General features: G+C 47.3%; 1 protein-coding gene across 1 annotated transcript; it reads right to left on the reverse strand.

The window, feature by feature from the left end:
- Nucleotides 1-665: 665 nt before the first annotated feature.
- On the reverse strand, nucleotides 666-3,493 carry LOC107297507 (zinc finger protein 239-like). Its single transcript, XM_015826870.1, has 2 exons — nucleotides 3,419-3,493; nucleotides 666-1,664 (listed from the first exon to the last, which is right to left on the reverse strand). Exons 1-2 carry the CDS (start codon nucleotides 3,491-3,493, stop codon nucleotides 666-668), a joined length of 1,074 nt encoding a protein of 357 aa, XP_015682356.1.
- Nucleotides 3,494-12,199: the final 8,706 nt, after the last annotated feature.

Below are 12,199 nucleotides of genomic sequence, written 5' to 3' on the forward strand. Positions count from 1 at the left end.
CAGGTGCATAGCTTGTTTTGCTTTGCAATCAAACATCAGCCACTATTAGAAAGCAAATTATTTCTCAGGATCAAGGGACAAGTGTTTAAAAAAAAATCTCCTCTCAACTTCTTTATCATTGCAGTATACTAGGTTACATCCATGTCATGCTTCAGTTTTTCAGCTACTCTAGAAGCTTCTGAAGAATTGAGGTGAGGAGGAGAGAGAGAGAGGGAGAGAGAAAGACTGATACAAAGCCAGTCTTTTGTTTATTTACTTTTCGCTCAATGGGACAGGCCTCTCTACCTGCTCTCTATTGTACTCGGTCATTGTAACTTTCCCTGCCAGAAAAGAAAGCTGAACAGAGAAATCCACCCTTTTACTTAAGATTGTTGTTTCTCAACCATGGCAACTTTAAAACCTGTGGACGTCACTTCTTAAAGTTGCCAAGGTTGAAAAATACTGACCTAAATTTCACACCAGAAACAAGGCTAGGAATTTGGAGATGAACTCAAGGTGCCAAAGAAGCCGACTCAAGGCCTGCTCCTTGCCAAAGTTAGCCCCTTCCGTGAACGAGGAGCCAGAATTACCCCTCCAACCTAATCTATGTCCCAATTTGTTACTGACAGATCAATCATTCTCTTTTCTTATATACTGGTCTTTGCAACCGGACCTGAAGGAACTAGCTACGTCCAACAGCTGTTACCACACTCCGTACAACTATAAGGCCCTTCCCCCAGAGCCAAGTCATCTTGGTTGGGTTTTCGGGGACTAGACTCCAGGTGAAATCCTTTACCACAGTGGCCGCAGATCAGAAGCCGGTTGCCTTCTCCTTCATCAGAGCTATTATTGCCATTGGTAACACTGATATCAGCACACAGAGTATCACAACCAGTCATGCGCGGCATCCCGACGCTTCCATCGTGGTGGCCCTCGATGCTGCCATCCTCAAAAGCCGGGTCAACCTCGCAGAGGAGGTCGTGGCTCATGCTGGGGCTGCGAGCGTTGGTGTGAGTGCGACGGTGGCGAATGATGTGTGAGCTGAGCCGAAAGCTCTTCCCGCACTCGGTGCACACGTAGGGCTTTTCCCCCGTGTGCACCCGCCAGTGGTCCACCAGATTGGAGTGGTGGGTGAACCTCTTGCCACACTCCACACAACCATAGGGTTTCTCACCCGTGTGGGTACGCCGGTGGTTAGCCAGCGTGGAACTCCCCGAAAAACGCTTCCCGCATTCCTGGCATTGGTACGGTTTCTCTCCAGTGTGAGTCCGCTGATGGCGAGTAAGGCATGAGCTCCCAGTAAATCGCTTACCGCACACGCTGCACTGGTAAGGCGTGACCCCGGTGTGGCCGCGCCGGTGCAGGTTGTAGTTGGAGCTCTGGGAGAAGGCCTTGCCGCACAATTCACAACGATAGGGCCGTTCCCCGGTGTGGAAACGCCGATGCTGGAGGAGGTTGGAACTAGCCGTGAAGGCCTTGCCACAGTCCCCGCAGACATAGGGGCGCTCCCCGGTGTGCGTCCGCTGGTGCTTGGTGAGCGCCGAGCTCTGGTTGAAGCTGCGGCCGCAGTCATTGCAACGGTACGGCTTCTCTCCCGTATGGATGATCTGGTGCTTGGCCAGGTTCGAGCGGCGGCTAAAACTCTTCCCACACACGCCACAAGTGTTTGGGTGCAAAGAGGAAGACTGCAGGAATGGAGAAGAAAGCATGGAGGAGGGCTTTGAAAAAAAAAAGGACACACCTGCCTAGACCTCGTTCTGAAATGGGTGCTCAGGAAAGTGCAGCTTATTTGTGCTGCATCCTTTTCACAGTGGCATTTTTGCCAAGCACTGTAGCTAACTGAATTTCTACAAGCAGGGGTTCTGCAGAAAAGGGTCAAAAAAGAATTAAGATGGCGCCCGCAAAGGCACAACCAACTTTTTACAGGTAGTCCTCAACCTGCAACCATTTGTTTAGTGACCATTCAAAGTTACAACGGCACTGAAAAAAGTCACCTATGACTAGTTTTTACACTTATGACCGTTGCAGCATCCATGTGGTCATATGATCAAAATTCACATGCTTACAACAGGCATGTATTTATGATGGTTGCAATATTCTGGGGATCATGTGATCACCTTTTGCGATCTTCTGACAAAGTCAGTGGAGAAGCCAGATTCATTTAACAACCGTGTTACTAACTTAACAACTGCAGTGCTTCACTTAACAATTCTGACAAGAAAGTTAGTAAAATGATACAAAACTTGCTGTCTTGCTTATCGAGGAAAATTTTGGGCTCAGTTGTGGTTGTAAGTTGAGGACTACTATATGGGCATTCTTGTGGCCACCATCTTGACTTTTAACATCCTCCCCCCCCACTCTTTCTGCCTCAGAATAGGGAAAGATGACCCCGTCTACAAGTTCATTTTTGTTTTCAATTGTGCAATGGAAATTCAAATATCTTTGGTGAATAGAGGCTTCTAGGAAAGAAGATCAGGGGTGCTACTCTAGAAAACCTCAAATGGAGAATTATTTTTTTCCTTCTTATCACTTTAATTATCGGCCACCCAACTCTATCCTGAGGTAGCGAAGCAAACTTTAGAATTTCTTTCTCAATCAGCCCAGGAACTAATATGTGCTACGTTCTGCTCAACATCCAAGATAAAAACTTAGGCTCAACTTTTCCTAATATGTGGGCCTCTCATACATTCATTTATTATTATGCGTGGATCAGAGACGCCTAAAAGGGCAGGGTCAAAAAATTCAAGATGGCAGCTACAACCACACAGTTGAAGCCCATTTTCAATGTCACGTGCAAAGAGATGGGCTTTGGTTGCCTAGTCATTGCAGCCATCTTGACATTTTTGACTCCTCCCACAGGGATGCTTCTGGTCGGTATACAAGAGGTGGGTGAATCCAACAGGCACAGGAAAAAAGAACTAAAAAAAAATCTGGGAATTCTGGTAACAGCAATCCTGACCCATTTTAAGGATACCAAACTTGAAAGTTGATTTAAGAGAGTTTTACCAGTGCTTCAGCCCTCTGAAGTGAAACACAAACCTGGCCAAATTCTCTTTCAAAGACTGGGGTAAAATATGCTGTGTGTGACATGTACAGGAACCATGATACAGCCAGATCCTGGGAACTCTGCTATGTTTAGTCCTGATGCATAGCTGTGGAACTATTTCATCAAATAACCCGAAAGCCATGCTGTTGCAAGGTTCAGCCAAAAAGCTATCTTCAGGCTATAGGTCTGGACCTAAAGGAGAACCTCATATTCCCAAGATTGCTGAACAAAGCTCAGGGCAAGTTTCAACAATTCCTCAAGATATAGAATTATAGAATCATAGGGTTGGAAGAGATCTTGGAGGTTTTCAAGCCCAACCCTCTGCTCAAGGCAGAAGTCCTTAAACCATCCCATCTCTTGAAGTTCCCACAGTTGCACTTCCTTACTACTCACCGAACCCTCTATTGGGATGGTGACTTTCTGCACCTCAAATTCTTGTACCTTCTGCTCCTCTGTTTCCACCTTCATCTCTTCCTGAGTTGAGGAACCTCGTGAAGGTGCAGGGCCCAGCTGGTTTGATCAGAGACAAAACAATCCAAATAATAACAATCTTTAAAGAACTACTTCTTTCCTTACAAGCTGGTTCTTCCACCCTTCCAGTTAAAGGTTCAATGTTTCTATCTTCCTTGTCTCCACTCACCAGTTTTCCACCTGCAGAAATTTCCATCTCAAATTCCAGATCTGCTTTCTCCTTTTTTTCAGTCTTTACTCTAATCAATCGCTTTTCTTCATTACCATCCACTCTGGCAGGCAATCTGTCCCGAAAGGAGGAAGAATCCAGCTGGGAAAGCCAAAGGAGCAGAACAAAAGATTCAGCATTTACCTTAGGTTCAGTTTGTTCCCAAACAAAGAGACAGACACAACATCTTACAACCAATCTTAAAAGTTAAATGTCAACAACATATTTCAGTTTGCAAGTTCCTCATGCAAATGCAAACAAGAATTTACACAGTGAGGTGTGTAATCACTAGGTTGTAAATTGCCACAACTAAGTGTCCACAAGGAATTTTGTGAATTGAAACAAGACAACGTGAATGCTAAACACTCAGCAAGTCAAGCCTATTTATTTCAGATTTAGATTTAGATTTAGATGATGATGATGATAATAATAATAATAATAATAATAATAATAATAATAATAATAATAATAATAATAATAAAGTTGGAAGGGACCTTGGAGGTCATCTAGTCCAACCCCCTGCTCAGGCAGGAAACCCTACACCATTTCGGACAAATGGCTGTCCAGTCTCTTCTTAAAAACTTCCAGTGTTGGAGCATTCACTGCTTCTGGAGGCAGGTTGTTCCACTGGTTAATTGTTCTAACTGTCAGGAAGTTTCTCCTCAGTTCCAGGTTGCTTCTCTCCTTGACTAGTTTCCATATGTTCCAATTACATTTCACAGGGAAGGCATTTGAAATACCAAATGTGTTTCATATCACAACTTCTAAAAGCCTGGTTTTGTTTCTTTTCTGCACTCATTTTCTCAAATGAGTGGTCTCCAGTCATGCACAAGGCATTTGTCACCCTAAACTTAACCATGCTTTTAGTAATCACATTACAGCCAAGAAAAATATGCCTATTTCAGATCCAGCTGACTCCTTCAAACTTCAGGAAAAAACACATGGCTTCGTCCCTAGAAATTTTGGCTTTGTGCACCTTGATCTCTCGTATCCTTTCCACTCCCTTCTTCAGTCTAGCACTCAGTCCCAAGGATTCCCAGGACTTGCCCTCACCTTTCACCAGTGGTCCATCCATCTGAAAATACAGAAAGGAAGAAAGGGAAACTATTAAAAAGTTAGGCATAGTTCCAAATTAGATATCAAAATATTCTAAGAACCTCCTATATCCTACTCGGGTTCTCCTATACTAGTAGTCAGAGTAGAAAGAAATATAAGATGTTTGGCATTTTTTAATTGGGTGTGTGGGAGGAGATGTTCAGGGTTCGTGGTTATTTATCTTGCTCCCATCTTCATCCACTGTGGGAGCTTCTAGAACAGGTCAGGCAAAAGTAAATGGCTTTTGGAGAGAAACCAGATTAAAAGCAATCTTCCTCTTTAATATAGTGCTGGAAAGCAAGTAACTTGTCAACTGCCAGCCATCAGTTTCTCTGCAACAGCCCCATGAAGTCAATGAGGCCATAATAAAGACAGGATAAAAATCACATCCATAAACAAAAAGTGAAATTTTGAGTATAGCAATCAAAGCCCTCCCACAAATTGGCTGCATCCTTGAAGAAAGTCCAGACTTTTGTTAAATCCTTAGCATCATCCTTGTTTCCAGAAGGACCTAAAGGCAATATGGTATCTCCACGGAGGATGCAAAGTAGGACCCCAAGACTTAGTCCTGTCTGCATTGTGATCCCTAGAAAATAAAGGAGGTTGCCTGTACAGGTAGTCCTCGACTTACAACAGTTCATTTAGTGATCGTTCGAGGTTACAACGGCACTGAAAAAAGTGACTTAGGACCATTTTTCACAATTACGACCGCAGCAGGCATCCCCATGATCACGTGATCAAAATTCAGATGCTTGGCAACTGGTTCGTATTTATGACCGTTGCTGTGTCCCAAGATCATGTGATCACCTTTTGCAAACTTCTGACAAGCAAAGTCAATGGGGAAGCCGGATTCACTTAACAACCGTGTTACCAACTTAACAACTGCTAGTGATTCACTTAACACATGTGGCAAGAAAAATCGTAAAATGGGGCAAAACTCAACACATGTCTCACTTAGCAACATAAATATTGGGCTCAATCGTGGTGCGTTAAGTCGAGGACTACCTGTATTTTTTTTTAAAAAAGGGAATCAATCTCAGGAAGGAAGGCTTCTTTCCCAGAGGTTCAAAGAGACACGGGAGCCCCCAGATTGACAGGTTGAACCCCATCGCTTGGCTGTCTGACACTCACCTGAAGGTTTAGCCTTCATTCCACAGCTGGGGTGAGATGGGGGGCGGGGTGGGGACCCACAGCAACAGCTGCTTCTCCAGCCCACGTGGGTGGCTTTCCTTTCCAGGCGATCTTTCTGTCTGCGCGCAGCACCCGGAGAGTTGGGGAGGCTGGAACGGGGTGGAGAAGGAGGGGTTGGGCTGAAGCCGGGGGCCCGAGAGAAAGAGATCGGGACCACTCGGGGAAGGACGTTGAGCGAGAGGACGCGATTGCTTCCTGCGATCCGGCTCCCCCCGGGCCTCCGGAGGGGAGAGGAGGGGAGGGGGAGATCTTCGCCGATGCTGGGGAACAGGGCGATGGGGGGGGAGGAGGGTGGGAAGAGAGAGGGGAAAGAACCAGGCAAAGAAGATCCGAAGGATCCCCGCCCCGCCCTGGGCAGCCGCCCCAAAGCCCGCGCGATCCGCCCGTCCTTTCGAAGTAGCGACCCTGCCTGGAGGGGGGGGGGGAAGGCTCCGAAGGGGACGGGAGGAATGCTGGGCGGAGGGGAGGGGGGAGAATGACAGAAGGCGGTCGCTTCGTGCAGATTGGCTAAGGTGGCCGGCCTCCCTCCTCCTGCTTTGTAATTGGCGGAGAGAGTGAGTGGCTGAGGACAGACAAGGGGCAACCGCTGGAGAGGCGCCCGACCCGAGCAGGGGTTTGGACGCCCGAGTTCTGGTCCCGCCCACTCCCCCTCCTCTTCCTCCACTAAGCCCTCCTAGAGTCGGGATCCGCGCCGCGCGTTCGCCGGGACCTCCCCGTCGCTTTAACGGAGCGCGCGGCTGGAAAGGGGAGCCCATCGCGGTCGGGATCCCCCTTGGGATAGGATAGGATAGGATAGGACAGGACTCTATTGGCCAAGTGTGATTAGCCACACAAGGAATTTATCTGCGGTGCATAAGCTCTCCGTGATAAATTTATTTGCGGTGCATAAGCAACAAGGGATAAATCATGATCATAGAATACAATCATCATAAATCATAAGCTAATCCTAAATCATAAGATAAATCATAAGGAAGGTCGGGAAAGAAGCAAGGGATTAGCGCAGAGAAAGGCTGCTCTGGAAATTCCCTGCACGGAGTCAGGCTGGAGTCTTTGTGAGATGTAAAAACCCCAAATTTTGATACTCACAATACAAAGACAAGTCTGGTTAACAAAACAAAGGTTTATTGGAGAATAACATAAAAAGAATAAAGAGAAAAGAGAAGAGAAGAGTTTGCAAACGGGCCTCCTGGATCCTTCCCTAATGGATTGGTTTCCAGGAGCACACTGGCCTGGTTTCAAGTTTTTCATTTTATACCCCTACACATCTGAGAAGCTCTTTCATCTTTATATATATATGTACTTTGAAGTTGTACTTAAAGTCATCCTGAGCTCTTCCACCCATCTGCTGTTATCTTGTTTATTTGTAATTTTCACCTAAGGTCAAAATCCCCCTCTTTGATAGTAGGATTTCTACTCAAAGTGTAAGTTCCTGTGTCCTGAGAACTTTTAGGCAGGAAATATTGAACAAACTTTCTCACACATTTGGCAGTGCATTGCTACATTTGCGTTACAGTGTTACATTTGTGTTAAATAGACAGTCTCATATATTGGCATTACATTTCTACAATTATTTTTCTACAATTTTATAAAAGAATAACTTTTACTTCCTTCATCTTGATTCCCACGGTTGAGTTCCATACCACTCCCAACAGTGTTTTGCTGCACTGTGAAGCGGCGGTTTCCATTTGCTCCACAGATATCAGGTTTCATGCCTCTAGTACAGTGTTTCTCAAACTCGGCATCTTTCAGACGTGTGGGTTTCCACTCTCAGCTTGTTGACCGGGGAATTCTGGGATTGAAGTTCACATGTCTTTAAGATTGCTCTTGGAGTGATCACTATACAACAGTGCTCCAGAGAGGGCATCTTGAAGAGAAACCTAAATGCTATTTAGAAATAAATGCTATTTACCGTTGTTGCAAGTAACAGGCTTGTGAAATAGTTTGTATAATAAAACACTTGTGTGTTCCCAATGCAAAGGTGCTCACAAAGTATGGTCAAAAAAGTTAAAGTCAGTGGGGAAGCCAGATTCACTTAACTAGGTTATTAATTAGGGCAAAACTCATTTAACTGTCTTGCTTAGCAACAGAAATTTTGGTCTCAATTGTGATTGTAAATCAAGAACTTGTAATCCTCAACTTACAACAGTTGATTTAGTGACTGTTAAAAGTAACAACAGCACTTAAAAAAATGACTTATAACCATTTTTCACCCTTACGATCTTTGCAGCAGCAGTCCCATAACAATGTGATCAAAATTCAGATACTTGGCAACTGGTTCATACTTATGACTGTTGCTATGTCCCAAGGTCATGTGATCACTTTTTGCAAGCAAAATCAATGGGGGAGCCAGATTCACTTAGCAACCATGTTACTAAGTGCAGTGATTCATTTAACTGTGGCAAAAAAGGTCAAATGGGCAAAACTCACTTCACAAATGCCTCACCTAACAACAGAAATGTCAGGTTCAATTGTGGTCGTAAGTCGAGGATCATCTGTGTTCAAGCAGACCTACTATCTACAAAGAAACAGGATGTTGAATTGGAAGGGATCTCAAAGGTCATCTAGTCCAACCCCCTGCTCAGCACTGGAACCCACAAAGTATGCCTGACAGTCATCCTGACCCCTTGTACAAACCTCCTGCCAGAGGGAGTCCATCGAATCACCCCATTTCTTTTTTTCAGAACGGTGCAAATTATGATGCAGTATTGAAGAAAATATGAGACAGATGTACATATTTATGATTTAAGTATTTATAATCATATAGCATTTAAGATCCAACTCCTCCCCCCATCCTTAGTTTTCTCCCATTGGCTCAGGCGTTTAAAATCTGCTTTGAAATCAAGCTTTCACCCCAGAACAGACTAATCTGGTTCATAAACAGCAACGGAAACGAAAACGCCTTTCCAAAGAGTAAAGAGATGGAGAAAGCACCGGGCCTTTAAATCTTCACTTTCTGGCCCTCCCCTCAAATGGCGGCGCCCTAAACGGCGCCATCTAGAATCTGCCTTATTCCAAAATGGCTACCGATTTTAGATGGGATGCCTTATTTTGATAGGCTCCCTTTTCTTGCCCACACCCAAAATGTTGGGCCTATTGACCTCAACATCCCGTTGACTCGAACTAAGAGAGTGGTTATAATGTTTTTCTTGCAACGCAATGTCTAGTTTCATTTTTTTTCCCCGTTTTGGACATTGAGCCGGAACTGACAAGGTTGATCCTGTTAATAATAATAAAAACAGAGGCCTCTGGAGCCGAACGAAGCGCTGCCGGTGAGGCAGTGACGTCACCGAAGCGTGGACCCTTTTAAAAAAAAATGGAGGAAATTCGGGACAAGATAGGTATATTTTCACTAACTTTCGGGAGACGGAAAATCAGTTCCGAGGGGATAGGGGGAACGGAACTAAATTGAAATGGGTTCTTTAAGGCTTTACTAGGTTTAAAAACCACCCATTCTATCTCAAAAGACACGCCTCCTGAACCCCCAGCACCGCCCTTCTCGACCGGGCTCTTCGGCGCCACATACAAGCCTTGACTACAAATTGCCCACCACTTTTGCCCTAAGTAATGATGGTGATTCTTGAGCCGCCACCGGAGTAAAAAAACAGGAAGCCATTGGCTGCGGCAGGAAGCAAGGCGGGCCGCTATTGGACGGGCTGGCTCTGGAGCAGGATCCGGCCTGGCCGGGCCTGGCCGTAAGGGTGATGAGAGAAGGGCTGAGGGAGGAGGAAAAGCTGGTAAGCGGAGGAAAGGCGGTCGTGGGTTTTTTTTTTTTTTTTTCCCCGTCGTCTATTTCGCGACGTGACTGCGGTCTCTTCCCTGCGGAGGCTGGAGGTGAGATTTCTTCCGCGGGGCATGGTGGGGGGGGGGACGCTGGACGGGTCTCCCTGGCGGATGACCGGAGACCCGGGAAGATGCCGGCGCGCGTCCCCGGGAGAAGAGTCGTCGTGGGAACCGAAGGCAGCGCTCCTGCCGTTACGCTGGCAGCTGGGCATCCTCGGCTCGCTCCCTTGGCGACCGTCAGCGCGGGAGCGGCCGCGCGGCTTCTTCTATGCCGGGCGAAGAAGGGGGGTGGGGGGTGGGGGCTGCGCGCGTGTATGTGTGGTCCGTGTGTATGTGTCTGTATCCTCTGACGTCATCTCGGGTAAGAAGGTGCCCAAAGGCTGCAAAAACCATCTTCGGCTTTGCGTGCGCCCTAGCCCGGTGTTTTTTCAAACTTGGGAAAACGTGGGTGGACGTCACGCTCGCGCACAGGCGGGCGGGCTGGCTGGAGAATTCTGGGAAGCGAAATACCCCTCCCCCCCTCTCCCGTTTTTAAAAGTTCGAAAAACACGCGACCTTTTCTGTGGGATCGCTTCCGCTGCGCTTAAGGGGGTGCCTGTATGTCGCCCGAGGTTAAAGCTGCTTCAAGCTCTAGCCCTGCCTGGGGTTATGCCCCCTCCGCTTGCTGCTTCCCTCCGCTTGCTTAATAAGGAAGAAGGTTGGCAAAACGGGGGCCAAGAAGAGTCACACAAACACAACAAGAGGGACTCCAAGTAAGGGATTCTGGGTGTGTTTTCCCAGCCAAGTGTTGCAGAAAGTTTTAAGATTTGAAAAAAAGTACCGTTAGACTCGCAGGGGTAGGCAACCTTGGCTCTTTTATGACTCGTGGACTTCAACTCCCAGAATTCCTGAGCCAGCCATGCTGAGGAGAAATGGAGAGGTTTCCATGCTGAGCCATGCTGGCTCAGGAATTCTGGGAGTTGAAGTCCACAAGTCATAAAAGAGCCAGGATTGCCTACCCCTGCCTTAGAGCAGGGGTTCTCAACCTTTTTAATGCCGCGACCCCAACCAGTCGTAAGTCGAGGACTAAACCGGTCGTAAGTCAAGGACTAAACCGGTCGTAAGTCGAGGACTAAACCGGTCGTAAGTCGAGGACTAAACCGGTCGTAAGTCGAGGACTAAACCGGTCGTAAGTCAAGGACTAAACCGGTCGTAAGTCGAGGACTACCCAACTGGTCGTAAGTCGAGAACTTTCCCTGCCTGGGACCGCCACACATGCATGGTTCCGCCCCCTACGCCAGCCGAGGCGTAGCTGGCAAGCGGCAGAGACGGAGCAGGCCGACCACCAGCTGGCCCAGCCCAAGGGAGGTAAGGCACCCGCCGGAAAAGGGGAAAAAAATGGCAGACAAAAAAAAATGGTGGACAGCCTTGCTTGGCGACCCCCGTGAAATGGTCGATCGACCCCAAATGGGGTCCCGACCCACAGGTTGAGAACTACTGCCTTAGAGGAAGAATGAGATGGGAGAGATGTTGGAATAGTTGCTTCCTTGCTAAGTGGAGGCTCTCTAGCAAAAACAGGATGGACATTTCCTAAAATTATCATCTTGGCAGAATTGGCACTCTTCTTGGCCTCTAATTTCAGCCTGGCAGGACTCACTGATGTGAGTTATCTTGATTTCTATCCTGTCCCATGATTTGACCTTTGCTGTTTCTCTCTCTCCCCCACACACACTGAAACATTTTATTTTATTTATTTATTTATTTGTTTAAATTTTTATCCCGCCCTTCTCCTTGCGGACTCAGGGCGGCTGACAGCCTAATAAAACAGATACAAAGATAAAAATACCCACTTTAAAACCTAATTAAAATAAAATATTTGCTGTGGCCTATGTCAATTAAAATTACTCTTAAAACCCCACTAAAAATTCTCCTAGGCCAATCCCGCTTGTTGGAAGAGCCATGTCTTAAGGGCGCGGCGGAAGGAGGGGAGATCCGGGATCACCCGGATCTCTGGGGGTAGTTCGTTCCAGAGGGTGGGAGCTCCCACCGAGAAGGCCCTCCCCCTGGAGGTCGCCAGCCGGCACTGTCTGGCTGACGGCACCCTGAGGAGACCCACTCTGTGAGAGCGTACCGGCCGATGGGAGGTAATCTGCGGCAGAAGGCGGTCTCGGAGATATCCAGGTCCGATGCCATGGAGCGCTTTGAAGATGATGACCAACACCTTGAAGCGCACCCGGAAGGCCACCGGCAGCCAGTGCAGCTCGCGCAGCAGCGGTGTTACATGGGAGCGACGAGTCCCTCCCAACACCGCCCGCGCGGCCGCATTCTGGACCAGTTGAAGCCTCCGGGTGCTCCTCAAGGGAAGCCCCATGTAGAGAGCATTACAGTAGTCCAGTCGGGAGGTGACGAGGGCATGGGTGACTGTGCGCAAGGCGTCCCGGTCCAGAAAA

This window comes from Protobothrops mucrosquamatus, unplaced genomic scaffold, assembly GCF_001527695.2.
Source record: "Protobothrops mucrosquamatus isolate PMUCROS unplaced genomic scaffold, P.Mucros_1.0 scaffold3349, whole genome shotgun sequence".
NCBI classification, from domain to species: Eukaryota; Metazoa; Chordata; class Lepidosauria; order Squamata; family Viperidae; genus Protobothrops; species Protobothrops mucrosquamatus.

Bases quoted from the DNA above. Each gene is read 5' to 3' on its own strand.
- LOC107297507 (XM_015826870.1), bottom strand. From the start codon at position 3,493: ATGAAGGTGGAAACAGAGGAGCAGAAGGTACAAGAATTTGAGGTGCAG. The intron at 1,665-3,418 runs GTGAGTAGTAAG...CCATTCCTGCAG, and splicing joins CCATCCCAATAGAGGGTTCG to TCTTCCTCTTTGCACCCAAA.